The sequence below is a fragment of the Centropristis striata genome, chromosome 3 (assembly GCF_030273125.1).
Source record: "Centropristis striata isolate RG_2023a ecotype Rhode Island chromosome 3, C.striata_1.0, whole genome shotgun sequence".
NCBI lineage: Eukaryota > Metazoa > Chordata > Actinopteri > Perciformes > Serranidae > Centropristis > Centropristis striata.
Window position 1 is genome coordinate 19836286 of NC_081519.1, and position 14226 is coordinate 19850511.

At 38.3% G+C, this 14226-nt stretch overlaps 1 protein-coding gene across 1 annotated transcript in view; it reads right to left on the minus strand.

The window, feature by feature from the left end:
• frmd4ba (FERM domain containing 4Ba) overlaps window positions 1-9684 on the minus strand; it is a 33718-nt gene extending 24034 nt beyond the window's left edge. Inside the window, exons 1-6 of the mRNA XM_059329031.1 lie at window positions 9450-9684; window positions 3653-3718; window positions 2923-3017; window positions 2610-2702; window positions 2201-2285; window positions 535-591 (exon numbers count right to left, since the gene is read on the minus strand). Coding sequence (XP_059185014.1) covers window positions 535-591; window positions 2201-2285; window positions 2610-2702; window positions 2923-3017; window positions 3653-3718; window positions 9450-9611 — 558 coding nt within the window. The 5' untranslated portion in view covers window positions 9612-9684. The remainder of the gene's footprint in view (window positions 1-534; window positions 592-2200; window positions 2286-2609; window positions 2703-2922; window positions 3018-3652; window positions 3719-9449) is intronic.
• Between the last annotated feature and the right edge of the window lie 4542 nt (window positions 9685-14226).

Here is a 14226-nt window from a genome sequence, read left to right on the forward strand (position 1 = left end):
ACTTTTTGTGATTTTGTTTCCACAGTGCAGGTTGAGTCGTCACATATTGGGCTCCTGTTATAAGTTAAATTTTAATTTAAGGAGCAGTCTGTAAGGTAAATGTAATTTTATTCAATTTGGGTTTAATTGCTGTACAGTTGCACTTTTCACATGTTCCCAGTGAACAGAGGTTATGTTTACTTATTATGTCAATTGGGAAATTGCCCTGATTGTGGGTAAAAAATAAAATCGGCATATCGGATATCGGCAAAAAAATCCAATATCGTGCATCATTAGATAAAACATCAACATTCATTTTACTACATTTTAATGTATCGTATAAATGATGTTAACACTGCCTCAAAGAACAAGAACATTTCACATGCGAATATCAATATAAAGGGACTAGTTTCTTTAGCAATAGCATCGACCAAAGCAACTTCAACAGACAAATGTTTTCAAATGTTGCGTGCCCCGGCCGTCTTCATTCACGTTTGGGCTAAGTGACAAAATCTCAGCCTAGAAAGCGATAAACTGCGACAAACTCTTTCTTACCTGCAATGCGAATGCGGCTAACTTGAAAACATTTTCACTTTCCACTTCGATGGTCTCCTGTTGCAAAAAAAAAAAGAGGGTAAAGTAAACGGGGTGTTTTTCAAAAACACGCACACACAAAGTGCAGCCTGTCCGAGACACTTGACTTGAGAGAAAATCTTCCCGTCCCGTACCTCGGTCCCACCGTTACCGACTGAACCACTGCCGCAGAGACAATACGGTGTTTTAAACTACCCGTGAAGTGTGTTCACTTCTGTTTTTCGGCACCTAGTTAGCAGGACATTTTCTCTTAGCGGAAAAACACACACACTGGTGCACAGAAAGGCTAGTTGAAGGTAGTGCCTGAATCCGCAGCCCCCTTTGGTAAATTGGTACAGTCCGAAAGCAGGTTCAACAGTCTCCGTCTCCCATGGTGACCAGTCTGCTCTCCCCGCGAAAAAAAACTGCACTGCAACGTTTGATCACATGCTGCATTCACGTACTCCTCGTACTCCCAAAATACTAACAACTACCTGACTAGTACTGACATCTAAGCATTTATTTTTATTGTCCACTTCACACATGAGATCGTAATACATTCATTTGATTACAATCCGATTTAGTTCCGTATTTATTGTCGTACACAAATAGAATTACATTTACATTTAGTTTTTAAATTGTTTACAGTAAACACATGGAATCCCTGATCTTACTACAACATGTGAATGACTGAATAAGCTTTTGCAGTTTATTATAATGATTGTAATGAATGAAATCCTAAATATTTGCATCAAACAATAACATATTGCTTCCATGAGATTGAATCAATAACTTTGCAGCTAAATCCCCTACAGCACTTGAATGCAGCATTCGGAATAGATTCTGAATGAGATTTCAGTGCCAGTGTGATACCTAAAAGTTAAAAAAAATGTAAATATGGTGATATGACTGACGTATTTCCTCAACAAATACCATGCTACGAATCAAAAAATAAGTTTTGTATGAACAATAATTCTGGAAAGAGATAAAAGAGGACAGGATATGAAGTTATGCAAATAAAGGACTGTACGAGGTTCTCAATCTTTTTGTAGCTAAGGACTCCTCACAAGATAGAAAATAGGCTGTACCGAGGACGTCCTCATGTATGTCCCTTGGAATAATTTTGCACAGCCTATTTTTTTATTTTTCAATAGTCTTAGTCATGTGAAAGAACATAAGAAAACTGTAAACTTGTTATACATGTCTTAGTCTACAATGATTTTTCTTTTATAGATTTCATATTAGTCTTCGATATATGAATCCTTATTTATAATTAATAAAGACATTTCCATCATAATAATTTAAATTAACTGAACTAAAAACCTGGAAGAGCCTCAAAGACCCCACTTTGTGAATCACTGGCATAGGCTTCAGGATAAAAATGGATATTTATAAGTAATGTGTATCAGACATATAATATGAACAAATCACCATCAACCCCCAGCTGAATTTAATATGTTCGTATGGGTCTGTTGTAAAATAAGAATGATGGTAGATCAATATTTGGATTAGACATCTCCTCAAAAGGCAATCACCTATTGTGTTTAATTACCTGGAACTAACGGACATGCCAAATAATAAATAACTAGGATATAAAAAGTGATATATGAGACATGTTTTTAGTAAATAAATGCTTACAAACACTTACATTAAACACTAAAGATTTAGCGTTCAGGAAGAACAGCTCCACTGTTGTGTTGTCTTTCAAGTAGGTGATCTTCTCAATATAAAACCTGTGGAGAGTTTGGGGTCAGCAAGGTTAATTGAAATAGCATGTCAATGCATTTTACCAGCATGCATGAAATTTATTATTCACAGACTTGATTAACCACACAGCAAGATTGTATTTGTGTTCCATCACTGCCACCTGCTGGTCAGGATGAGCTCTGGAGGCCATGACATTGTCAAGATACCAGCTTGCTTCATACCTTAGCATCTACTATTCACAACTCATTCAGATATATAAAGAGTGTTTCATTCCTTAGTAAATGCTGATGTTCCTAATAAGGAACAGCAGTATTCCACATTTGGCAAGCTTTTACAGTGAGAGCACTCACCTCACCAGGAACTTGAGTTCCAAAGGCCCCGAAGACTTGGAGAAGTCATGATCAAGGACTTTACGATCCAGCTGGAGCCAGTTATTCTGGCCACTGATCAGGGATAGAAACACAAATCATGTGTTGGAATATTGCTATCATAACTTTTCTCTCTCCTTTTCTGTCCTCTCTTCTGTAAACAAGGAATGGTTCTAAATCAACTAATCCCTTTAATTAAAAAAACATGTAATACAATAAAATACACACACATATGCAACAAGGACATTGCACTTTTTGTCTTTAAAATGCCTATTATTTTAGTGAACGTACTTACGTGTCATCTATGAAGCACAACCCAAAGTATTCTTTCTCCTTCAGGTTAAAATGTGAGGCGACCAAATCTAACAGGTCACGGGACAGCAACTTGGGCTGTAAAATTTACATGAAAGCACTGGAGTTCAGTTCAAATAGTTTGTATGAGCACTCAAAAATCATCATGTCCTACATGTTGGCCTATCACTGATGTATTGTATCGGTTTCAGTCCATATGTTGTCCGATATGAAAAGCTTTTTTTTTTTTTTTTTTTTACAAAATATTGAATGCAAAAACAGTGTTCTTAGGTTGATTTAGAAATGTCTAGCTATCTATTTTATTTGATATTTATTGTTGATTTAAATGGTCAGAAATTGACTATGACTGAATACACAATTCTGATGTTTACATAGCTTTTTATTCTATTTATTCTTTATTTTGGTGTTAATTTCTGGGAATGCTTTACAATTTAATGCATTTTATGTCAAATGTATAATTCCAGCTCAAAAATTCACTATATCTGCAACAATGGGGAAAATATTGGTAATTTTTCCCCATTTAAAATCAGTATCAGTATCAAAAATCTTTTCATATCGGCTCTATGCTAGACAAATACAAAAAATGACAAAAGGTGGAAAACAAGTGACACCAAAAGCAAACTGGAAGCCATGGGACTTTGTTACAATAATTAGGTACACCAATCTGTAAATAACACAATTTCAGAACATTAACATAAGAGATTGTCCTGTACCTGAACCAGCAGCTCCAGCTTCCTGCCATCAAGGAGGTGAACCTGACACAGACGGCCCTCTGTCATCTACAGGAGGACAGATAACATGAGTCAATTCCTGCAAGACAGCACAGTCACTGCAAAATCACCGTGACTCCTCCTCCACCTGAACAGCTCCACTCAAAGCTGTGCTTCCAATATTTCAGCCCAGGGGATGAAATGGCTGCTTCTCTTTCTGGAGCTTAACAGTGACTCACCTCAATGTCATGTTTGTCTTTGTGCTGAATGAATGGGTAAGAGGAGCCACTGGGTCCCACACTCCAAACATCACAGTCATTGCAACATGGTCATCCTTATAAGTATTAAATGTAACAAAAAAAGTGCAGCTGTGATATTTCGCCCATAAATCTGATTTTATAGGTGCACTATGAATCATAAACCAAAACTGTGGGTTCTTTTGCCATTAAGGCTCCACACATGCTATTGTCTTCTCACCCACATATCCTTCCTCTGCAACAACACTGGTCTAATGAAAATCCCTGAAATGTCAACATCCCACGTTTTCCTCTGCCGTTAAGAAACAAAACCGAAAGACAATGAAGTCCTGCTGCATAGTTTAATTGAATTCTTGCTGTATTGTTAAAGCTGAATGGCTTCTGGTGCAGTCAGCAGAACTGTCTTTCAATGCAGGACAAGGGAGAAATATCACTGTGTGGTGAATATTAGCCAAGTTGTATTTCACTGTGTTAAACAGCTGTCAGGTTCATATTCTGTTATACTTTTAATTGTACACATTCTGATGACATGGTGTTTATCATTTTTTTGAGTGCTGTTGGTGAAAGTACCAGTTATCATAAATCTTTAAAGAAACTTCACGTAGCATTGTGGAATTCCTGTGTCTATGCATTATATAAATTGAACCACACGTTTTGAAAGCACAGGTGAAACCCACTGTACTTAACCACCTTTGTATTTATATAATCTTAACATATTTGCTTTATTACCAAGAAGATACGAGGAGACTGATAGGATAGCAAAAATAATCAAACTGACTCAATAATAACAGTTACTCAGCAATATAACAGTATAAAAACTTTGCTAATGTTGGCTGACATTAGCTACCATAAGCTACTGGTCATACAAGACAAAGTTATGGTGTGTTCACACCAAACATGAAGCAACGCTGTCACAGCACAAAGTCAATGCAAAGATGTAAATAGAAACATATTTATGCCAAGCAGGCACAAAGAGGGAGCAGAAAAGAGTACCTGCAAATTATGAGAAGTACTGGTACTGCATAACGTTGAGTAGTGGCCTATTTCAAGCACCACTCAAAAGTCACAGTATTACCCCTTTTTGAGCAAGGAAGTCCCAGGGTCAGTGCCAAATCTTAAACCAGTTCCTCACTTTTTGACAGCCAAAGAACCGGCTCTCGGACAGAAAAACTGTTTCTAGAGCAGCACCAACTCTTTGCTGGTCTTGAATCACGAACCACTTAGATAAGGGGCTGGGGGCGGGGGTTATCGTGACCAGCAAGACCAAATAAAAAACATCTATCGTTAATTTGATTTTATTTGTTTAACTGCAATGTGATTGATACGGGCTAGCATTAGCGGATGAAGGTTAGCTTAGATGCTAAAGTCTAACATTGACATCTTACGTTCAGTGTAAGAACGTAATCGCTGTCCATAGCACTCAAGGCAAGCAGCACAAATGTGTTGCACCAGTCGTGTTTGGATGCCAATGTAGTCTCGCAAAGCCAGGAGCAACATTTCTAAAGAGACGATGTTGTCCGCCATTGTTGTTGTTACATTTGCTGAGAGACTGAAGACTTATGCAGACGTATATAGTGATTTAAATACGTGGCTCCCAAGCAGGTTTAACAGACTGCGGACCAGCACCAGCCCCAGCAAAGCAAAACAGCTAGGTGTGTATTAGTCGAAAAGGGGTTTATCTGAAGCTTGAGGTCATTGACCACATCTTTTGTTAAATACAACATCAGTGGTTGTGATCCATCAACTCACCACATGGGCAAAGGCAAAGTCTAGTGGATCATGTCTAATATACAAAAATAAAGCCACAATATGAGTTTGCAAATGCCTGACTTTGGCGCCCCCAGTGGCAGTATCAAAAAGGACACAGTGGCAAACAGCCACTGTGTCCTTTCCATCATTGTGTGAACATTTTAAGTTATGTTTGCAGAATCAGCAGTATTCCAATACAGTCTCAACTCGTACTATGCATTCCTGTTGACTGGATGCTGTTTGCTGCCCAGGAATGTGTCCAGCACGCCTTTTATTCAGTAAAAAACATGTGGCATCCAACTGCTTGGCTTCTGTGTCGGAAAGTGAGGGTCACGTTAACGTCCAGCGTGACCGCAGGGTGGGAACACGACTTCTGGCGTGGTGTTAAACTCCACTCTACTAGGACATATTGTTCTCTGCACCACAACAGAGCTGTCATTTCACTTTTATACTGCACAAGCTACTTTTCCACTTTGTTGTTTTTCAACGCCCTAAACCTCAGTCAGAGAGATTTACAGTTCTGTGGGTAGCTGTACTACTTCAACAAAGGGTTTCATATGCAGTCACGCTAACTTGCTAGGACTTTACGCTAACTTTTTGCTCTAAAGTCCCAGATTTCAGCAGCATACCGACTGCATACTGTGTGGTGTGGGCTGCACAGCGGGGTTGTGTTAAGCTTCATATCTCAGTGGTCCAGAAGAGGCAAGAATCTTTGTCACTAACAGAAAAAAGGGAAAAATAAACAGCTACTGAAGCTAAAACCACACCTTCATTTGATGTGTCTTGATAAGGAAAATAATCATGGCTACATAATCTTATAGTTTAATATGCCATTAATCACTAAAGTAACCCTTTCATTAGTTGTTCTGCCTGTCCAGAGCACAATCCTGTTCCATCTATCAATGCTGCATTGTTGCAGGGCAGTGACATCAAAACATAAATGGACAAAGGCCTTTAGTTAACAGTCAGATTTCAAGCACACAGCCAGCCATTGAATCTTGGAATCACCTTCAAAATCTGTGCATGCTACTCCTAATCCAAGTCTCTCCAAAGAATTCCCAGCACATTAAATCAATCCTTTGATATGAGGGTTTAGTGTATCTTTTGATGTAGATCTACTGTAGAGTATTCACAAGAGCAAACTACTTGTGCCCAAAGACCACATACTTTATTAAGTATGCCAGGAAAAAATGCTAGATTTCTTCTGATTGGTTTGGTATCAACATAAACCCCATATTCCCCCCAAAATTGGGACATTGTCTAAAACATAAATTAAACAGATTGCAATATTTTTGCAATCATTTTTGTTAAATAAAAATCTACCAGACAATACATTAATTTTTTTTTTTAAATATACACTCTCAATTTCATGCATTCTGTTTTTATGTAGATTTTATACAACGTCCCAGCTTTCTTGGAATTGTTGTACTTTGGATCACATTAAAAATCACACTTTTTGAAAAATGATTTTTGAAAAAGCAGGAAAAACACCCACATTTGGTTTAAAATACCTCCATATGAAATAGTTTTATGGAAAAAAAGTTTGAACGTGAGTTCATAGATACCAGATACTTGATTTTGCCTTTGTAGTTTATAAATCACAGACCTTTTTGTATCATACTATAGCTGTGATCCAAATCACAATTTGACCCTCTGGCTCATATATATGCTGTGCATGCTGTAGGTTAGAGTAGTCAGAAAAGCATCCTGACTTGCCGACGGCATAACACCAGATATAGTAGGACATCCTGGTATTTTTTGCATACTGAATTTGAAATAATATGTATTGGGACATACTAAATCTTGTTCTGGCATACTAAATATTATGAAATTATGGATACATATTTAGTCTTTAGTCTTTGTATTCTTATATGCCTAAAGAATAGATATAGTTTGGTAAGAAAGGTCACTTTTAAACCAGTTTTGCTGAATAAAAATTTTCTGCATTGAACACAAAAGAGTAAAAAAAAAAGGTCTTGCAAAGCTACTGCTTTTCAAAGACAATTTTATCCTTTTTTTCCCCAGAAGCAGACAGATCACTGCCCTCAGTCCTGCTGAAGAGAGGAGCTGAGCTTCACAGGCAGGTCCCAGATGTTAAAAAGAAAGGTCACCACTGTGTCAGGGAGGTCATCCCCCTTAAGCTCTGTCATTATGGGCCCCGATGGTGTTCTTTTCACACGACCCCCAGCCACACTGACCTGATCAGGCTGAGATAGGCCCATCCTGCAATTTATACTACTCTATACTCCCACTTTGCTACAATTTAAATTAACATTTTGTAGATTTTATTCCACTGTATTTATTTAAAAGCTATAGTTACAGCTTTTACATTGTAAATAACACATTCATTTGATTGGTTAATTTGTTGGAATTGAGTGTTATAATACTCATTTCGAAGTAATAATATAACACAGACAGGGGCCATTCTGCATAATGAGTAGCCTGCTTTAGTTTTTGATACTTGAACACAAGAACATAACACGTAAGAGTGTGTTTTGAGCCCTACTGAGTTATGGATTGGCTGATATTGGCGTATCAAAGACATATCACTATCTATCATATCGGTTTATTTTCTGATACGAAAACCATTTAAACAGAACATGTAATACAGCAAACAATGTCTGAAGTGTATCCTGTAGTTATTCATTGTATTTTTTTATTTTTTACTTAAATGGTCAGCAATTGACTGATACTGAGCATACAGAACTATTCAGCTATTTATCATATTTTATTACTCTTGATTTAGATAGTCAGTAATTAGCATGATGAACATACAGGACTATTTAGCCATGTATTTTTTTCTTTTTTTTTTCTTGATTTTGTCAGTGTTCCTTTGAGAATTGTTGACAATGTAATACATACTGTATAAAGACAGAGCCACATAAAATTGAGTCTATTTTCATTCCAGCATAGAGATTAACCATATTAGTAATTGGTGAATTTTCCTTTAAGAAATTGGTATCTGACTCAAAAAATCCACTTCAATCAGTTTTACAGAGTAATATTTCTACATTCACTTCACTAAATGTTATGAATACTTTGTCTACCACCGTGTACCACATTTTTGGGTTCTTCTTAGAACTCTTTTCAAGAAGTCTGTTTCAAGGGTTTTAAGTGGTTCTATGTGCTTTTACAAAGTATCATGTCAAATCTGAGACTAATAACCAAAATATTGTATTTATTTCTCATTTGTTATCTTGTCCTTTTCCCCCCTTTTTTGTGCTTTACGTACCTTCATGCGTTTTAATTATATTAGTTACTAAAATAAGCGAACAAACAAAAAAAGACAGTCCCAAGTACATTTTCACACTGCTATACACTGGGTAAAAGTAAGAATAGAACACGTTTACACATTGAAGTAGCATGTGTCAACCACACAGACAGTGTTCAGGTGTTCCAGCAACAATGCATTTCAAAGACAACTTTGAAAGTTCTCCTCATCATCCTCCCAGACAGTGAGATCAAACGGCTGGTCATGCTGCTTTCTAATCACTGCCATATGTGCAGCATGAGGGAGAGCCCTTGTTAAAAAACAGGCTTTGTGACTCACCAAGAGGCAGCCCGTGTCTCTTCACATCCACACAAATAAACACATGCATACACTAATGAGCCAGACGAGAAAAAGTAATCGGAGCCATGAAAATGCAATGGATAATCAAAGAAATCCATCTAGGACTCAGTAATGCATCCCATATGGTGTCAATGAAGAAGCCAATAAAACCTGCTATATTTAAACTATTCTTACTTTTGCACAGAGATTATTTCTGCTGCCAAAGCTCGCGGTGCTGTCATACCTGGTAGCATTTTCCAATCCTGAGCCAGGCTTCTAGGAAGCGTCTGCATGGCATCAGCCCACGGTTGTACCAACTCCTCAGGGTCTGATGTGCCATGCTCCAGACGAGCTGGCTGCCCGATGCCATCAGGTCTTCCATTCCACGTATGATGCGCACAGCCATGGTTAGCTGCCTTTTTCTCCCTAAAGGGCCGGCTTCTGCCTCTACTGATGACACCTCACAGTTTCAGCATCAGGAGAAAAGATGATCTGAAGAGGACTTTGTTTTGCTTCAGAGCAACAAGCTGAAAGGAGCATCTACGCTCCAGCAAACACACACACACGGTCTACTATTTCTCCCAGCTGATGTAATGTCAGTGAGAGTCGGCGCTCTGGAGAGGCTGGAGTGGAGCAGCGTGCCTCAGGCTTGGTCCTGGGCCCCGGTCCAAAACACTGCCTCATAGAGTGCAGGGGAGGGCAGGACAGAACCACGAGGCCCCTGCTGCAGAGGCTCCGTCTCCCCTCCACATAAACACACTTGTATACAAACACAAGGTACATGGAAACAAACTCTGGCTGGCCACTCAACCTCTAAAGTCAGAATTACTTTCCACCGTGTGTGTTCACAGAAGCACAAAAGTGAAAATGTTTTGTTTTGTTGGTGATTTTTTTTTACAATTTGCTCCTTTAGTTTTGCAAAGCTAAGGCAAATGACTTCATCTTTTATGTTATTTTTAATTTCAGCATTTTATTGTCTGAAAGCGGGTGTGGGAATGGTCTGTCACGTTGTCTGGGATGTGGGAGCAATTTCCTGAGGAGACCAGACATCTCCACCCAGTATATTCTGCAGGAACACTAAAAATAATTGGTCCTGTTTGGATCAGCAGGAATGGTAGAACTGACGGGGCAAAACAAAAAGTGAAACTGCAGGGGAAATCATTTAGAAAGGCTTTGATGTAAGAATGTAGAGATTCATGACCAGATGTCTTCTTTTGTACAGTGGCGATTAATAAGCACACAAGCTGTACACCTGACTCAGAAAAACAAGTCAGAAGAAAAAGAGATGGGACAGCTCTATCCTGTTGTGTGTTCCCAAGAATGCTGAAATGTCCACAGCAAAAATGCTTGTTTTACTGCACATAATAAGCATAACTGTCTAAGAGGTTGTAGACTAAAGGTTAGAAAAGCTGACTTGTAATATTTTTTATGAAGAATTCCCAAAAACATGGCAAATACAGTAAATAAGCAATGCTTTCTGGCTCATCAACTATTAAAAGAGTTACAGCCAGTTCCCAGTTACACAACTTTCCATTTGTGCTCAGTTAGCACACACAGTACACAAACAAATAATAAACAGAAGCTTAGCGCCCACCATGATCAGTCGTGCATCTAATTGCTTTAGTGCATGCAGTAATGCATGTGAGTGTAAATCCGCTCCAAAGAACATGTGTTGGAAATGAGCATATCAACTACCATGCGGGTGCAGTAACTGGCTATTCTCAGCAGTGTCAGGCAGCTGTGACATTGGGCTTTTATTTATAAAATGGGATTATGAGCAATGCTTCTATTCATCAAGGCACAAAAGGATCCATGTACTTTAGGGTTCAACTAGCGTCTAATTTTTCCAACCAGTTTGATCTGAAGCGAACACCGGGCCAGGCCGGTATACCAACTTTCGCCCCTAGGTGTCAAACTTGACTCAGAGGCTGCTTCTGTTTGGAACATAATGAAACCACAAACTGTATATGCAGATGGAAGGCCTGACAGCTCCCCAAAAGTGAAGCCAAAACATCTTGATTACCCTCTTCTGGCTGGCTGCAGTATAGGTCATAACCCCTCCCGTGTTAGAAGATGGGACATGGGTCAAACTAAAACATCAATCTTAAACTCACCAAACTAAAACATACACATTAAATAAAGATTGTTTCTGGCATTTAGGTAGTTCTTATCAGGTAGATGTATGTTCAAGTGTCATTTTTCTGATAGGTTTGGTTTTTATTAGTTATTTGATGCTATAAAATGGGCTGTAACGTCGTGATTGACAGGTGTGATTGAGTGATGACTGAGTCAGCCAGTGTTGAAGGTGGGAACTCAATACTTTAGCTCTAAATGACGTCACCAACACAAGATTGCAGCAGTCTTATCAGTTGATGGCAGTAATGCACCTCTAGGTAAGTAAACACTTATAGCACTTTAGTCTAATAAGTAAGTTAGTAAGTATGTTTATCAGCTCACTTCTTTCATCAACTTCAAATCCAAACTGGTGACATACAGGCACAATTTTAGTTTTCTTTTAGACTAACCCGGCCACGTCTTGTCTTGTCAGCACCCTGACCCTAAACTTTGTAATACAATGTGCACTGTTAGGCAGTTGTCTATGATCCTGATATACTGGTAGCAGTTTGTAAAAAAAATACAAATAAACATGGGAATGATAATGTAAAGAGTTAAACCAGAAATTATAATGACACAGCAAATGTTCGTCTCTCATCCTACAGAAATAAGTTAATTCCTCTCCTGTCATTCAAAGCCCTTTTGAAGTGTAAAAAATATCCAAACAGGATTAAACAACATTGATGCTGTAATCCACCACGGGGAGAACAGGATGGGTCTATTTTTGGAGAACAGGATTCATCACCAGAGACCCAGTTCTATAAGGTATAGACGCACCATAACCAGCTAACCATGATAAACACGGACAGATGTGCGAGGCCTCAGCTGCCTGGAGCAACAGTGGACGAGACAGCCAAGCATATGGTGGACACAAGCTGCTGTGGATCATACACATGAACGCCACGTTTTCTGGTCCACATAATGTTAATAAACACAGAGTTTCTGATGCATCTGGCAGTACAATACTTCTGAGTTGAGCTCAGATGTGATCATTGAAAAATGATTCCAATATCTGCAGAGGTTCCACGATGATAATTCTGATAGAATCAAGACTTTTAGAAATATGCATAACATTTCATTAAAAGTATGATTTGAAGAAATATATAGTCTGTGCAGTGTAGTGAAACAAAAAGATATAAAGAGGTTACATTTAAATGTAAGGGCATGCAGGATTTGTTTCTAGGGCCACGCAGACTACTTGTGAACACATACACATATACACGTATGCCAAATGCCTGCAGGCTGCTGATAATCCCAGATGATTTCCACGCTCTATACTGGGGTTTCACTGAGGTGAAGATGTAGGAAGAGGCAACGACCTGAGCTACAATCAATCTGTGGGAGTCTACGCTTAGAGAGGGCATCCCAGGGGAAAGTGGGAATTAACTGTCTGTTGGAGTACAATGAGCAGTCTATTTGATGTCTAAAGTTGCTTGTTTCAGAATTCTTTTTTGCATCTTTTATTAATAATGTATGTTTGTATCATTATTTCAGATCTTTTCATTAAAGCCTCATTAATAATTTTTTGCCACTTGGGGGCAATGGAACATCTGATACATTATATTCACCCTAAGGCTGCATTCACACCAAATCAGGCACTAAGGCAAATTCAGTTGAACGTGGGTATCCTTTAAATTAAAAAAAAAAAAAAACAGGGACCCTGCAGCGGCTAGTTGAAAGACAATTAACTGTTGGAGAAACCGCACTGCTGTGGCCAATCACATAACTAGCGATCGGAAAGGAAAACACAAGCGGGAAGAACATTGCATACTAGCCTCCTAGCCCTCTGCGGTTTGTGTATCCCACCCATGTTGATAGGCTTTACATTCTGGATAGTTGTCTTGTTCAGCATTCAGCTTTATTAAATGACCCCCTAGCTGTTACGTTTTAGCATCTTGTTAACCAAGCTAGCTTACTAGTGATAGCACTAGTTGATATTTCAGCTCCACCCTCTAGTCCAATTATGGTCACTTCTGGCTCCACAAAAACCAAGATGGTTACAGCCAAAATGCCAAATTCAAGGCATCCTAATTGAATACCACAAACAAATGGGTGACATCACCATGGCTAAGTCTTTTATACAGTTTATTGAAGAACTGAACAGTCAGGTGGTAAACTATGAACAACCTCTTTTGTCTTAGACATTGTCATTTGAGTCATTGTTATTTTTAAAACATAACAGCTTTAAACTTTGTTGATAAAAATAATCAGTATATCCTCAAAATGATCACATACGGTTCTTTGATTTCACATTGACATTTTCCCAATGAAATATACTGAAGCCAAAAGAAGCTGTATTATAGCCTAACATTTTGGAGTATGTGAATGGTTGGGAATCTGCTGTTTTATTGTTGTTTTTCTCTTTTTCCTTTCAATAATAGCTATTTCAACAGAGATGAAAGCAGTACATCTCAAATACCAAAGGTTTTATTTTGTTTTTAAATCGTTTTAGCCCAAAACAATAATCCATTTCGTCGATGTCCACACAGTGTTGCATAAAAGGGGGGAATACTGCTGGAACCCACAAAATATTCTCCAGTTCTAGTTTTTATTTTCCAGTCCAAAAAGGTGTATGTGAACCTTGAACATAATAGGAGCAATGGTGCAATCAGGCCTTTATACTTTTTTGGGCTAACCTTCTATTTTTTATTGTGAAGTTCTGAGATTTGCTTTGCTAAAGTGACACACCTGTTAATATAGCTTGTTATATCATTATTGTGACACTGAAACAGGAACCCATTCTCAATACAGCTGCACACATTTTGATGTTAAGCTTCCAGTTTCTTCTTCCAATGACTGCTGATCTCTTCTATTCTTATTGAGCAGTTTTCTCAGACGGATCATTGTCTTCTTCTACCCTTTTCAATTGTCGGCCTAGTTGATCCATTGTACAGCGTTTTGTTCTT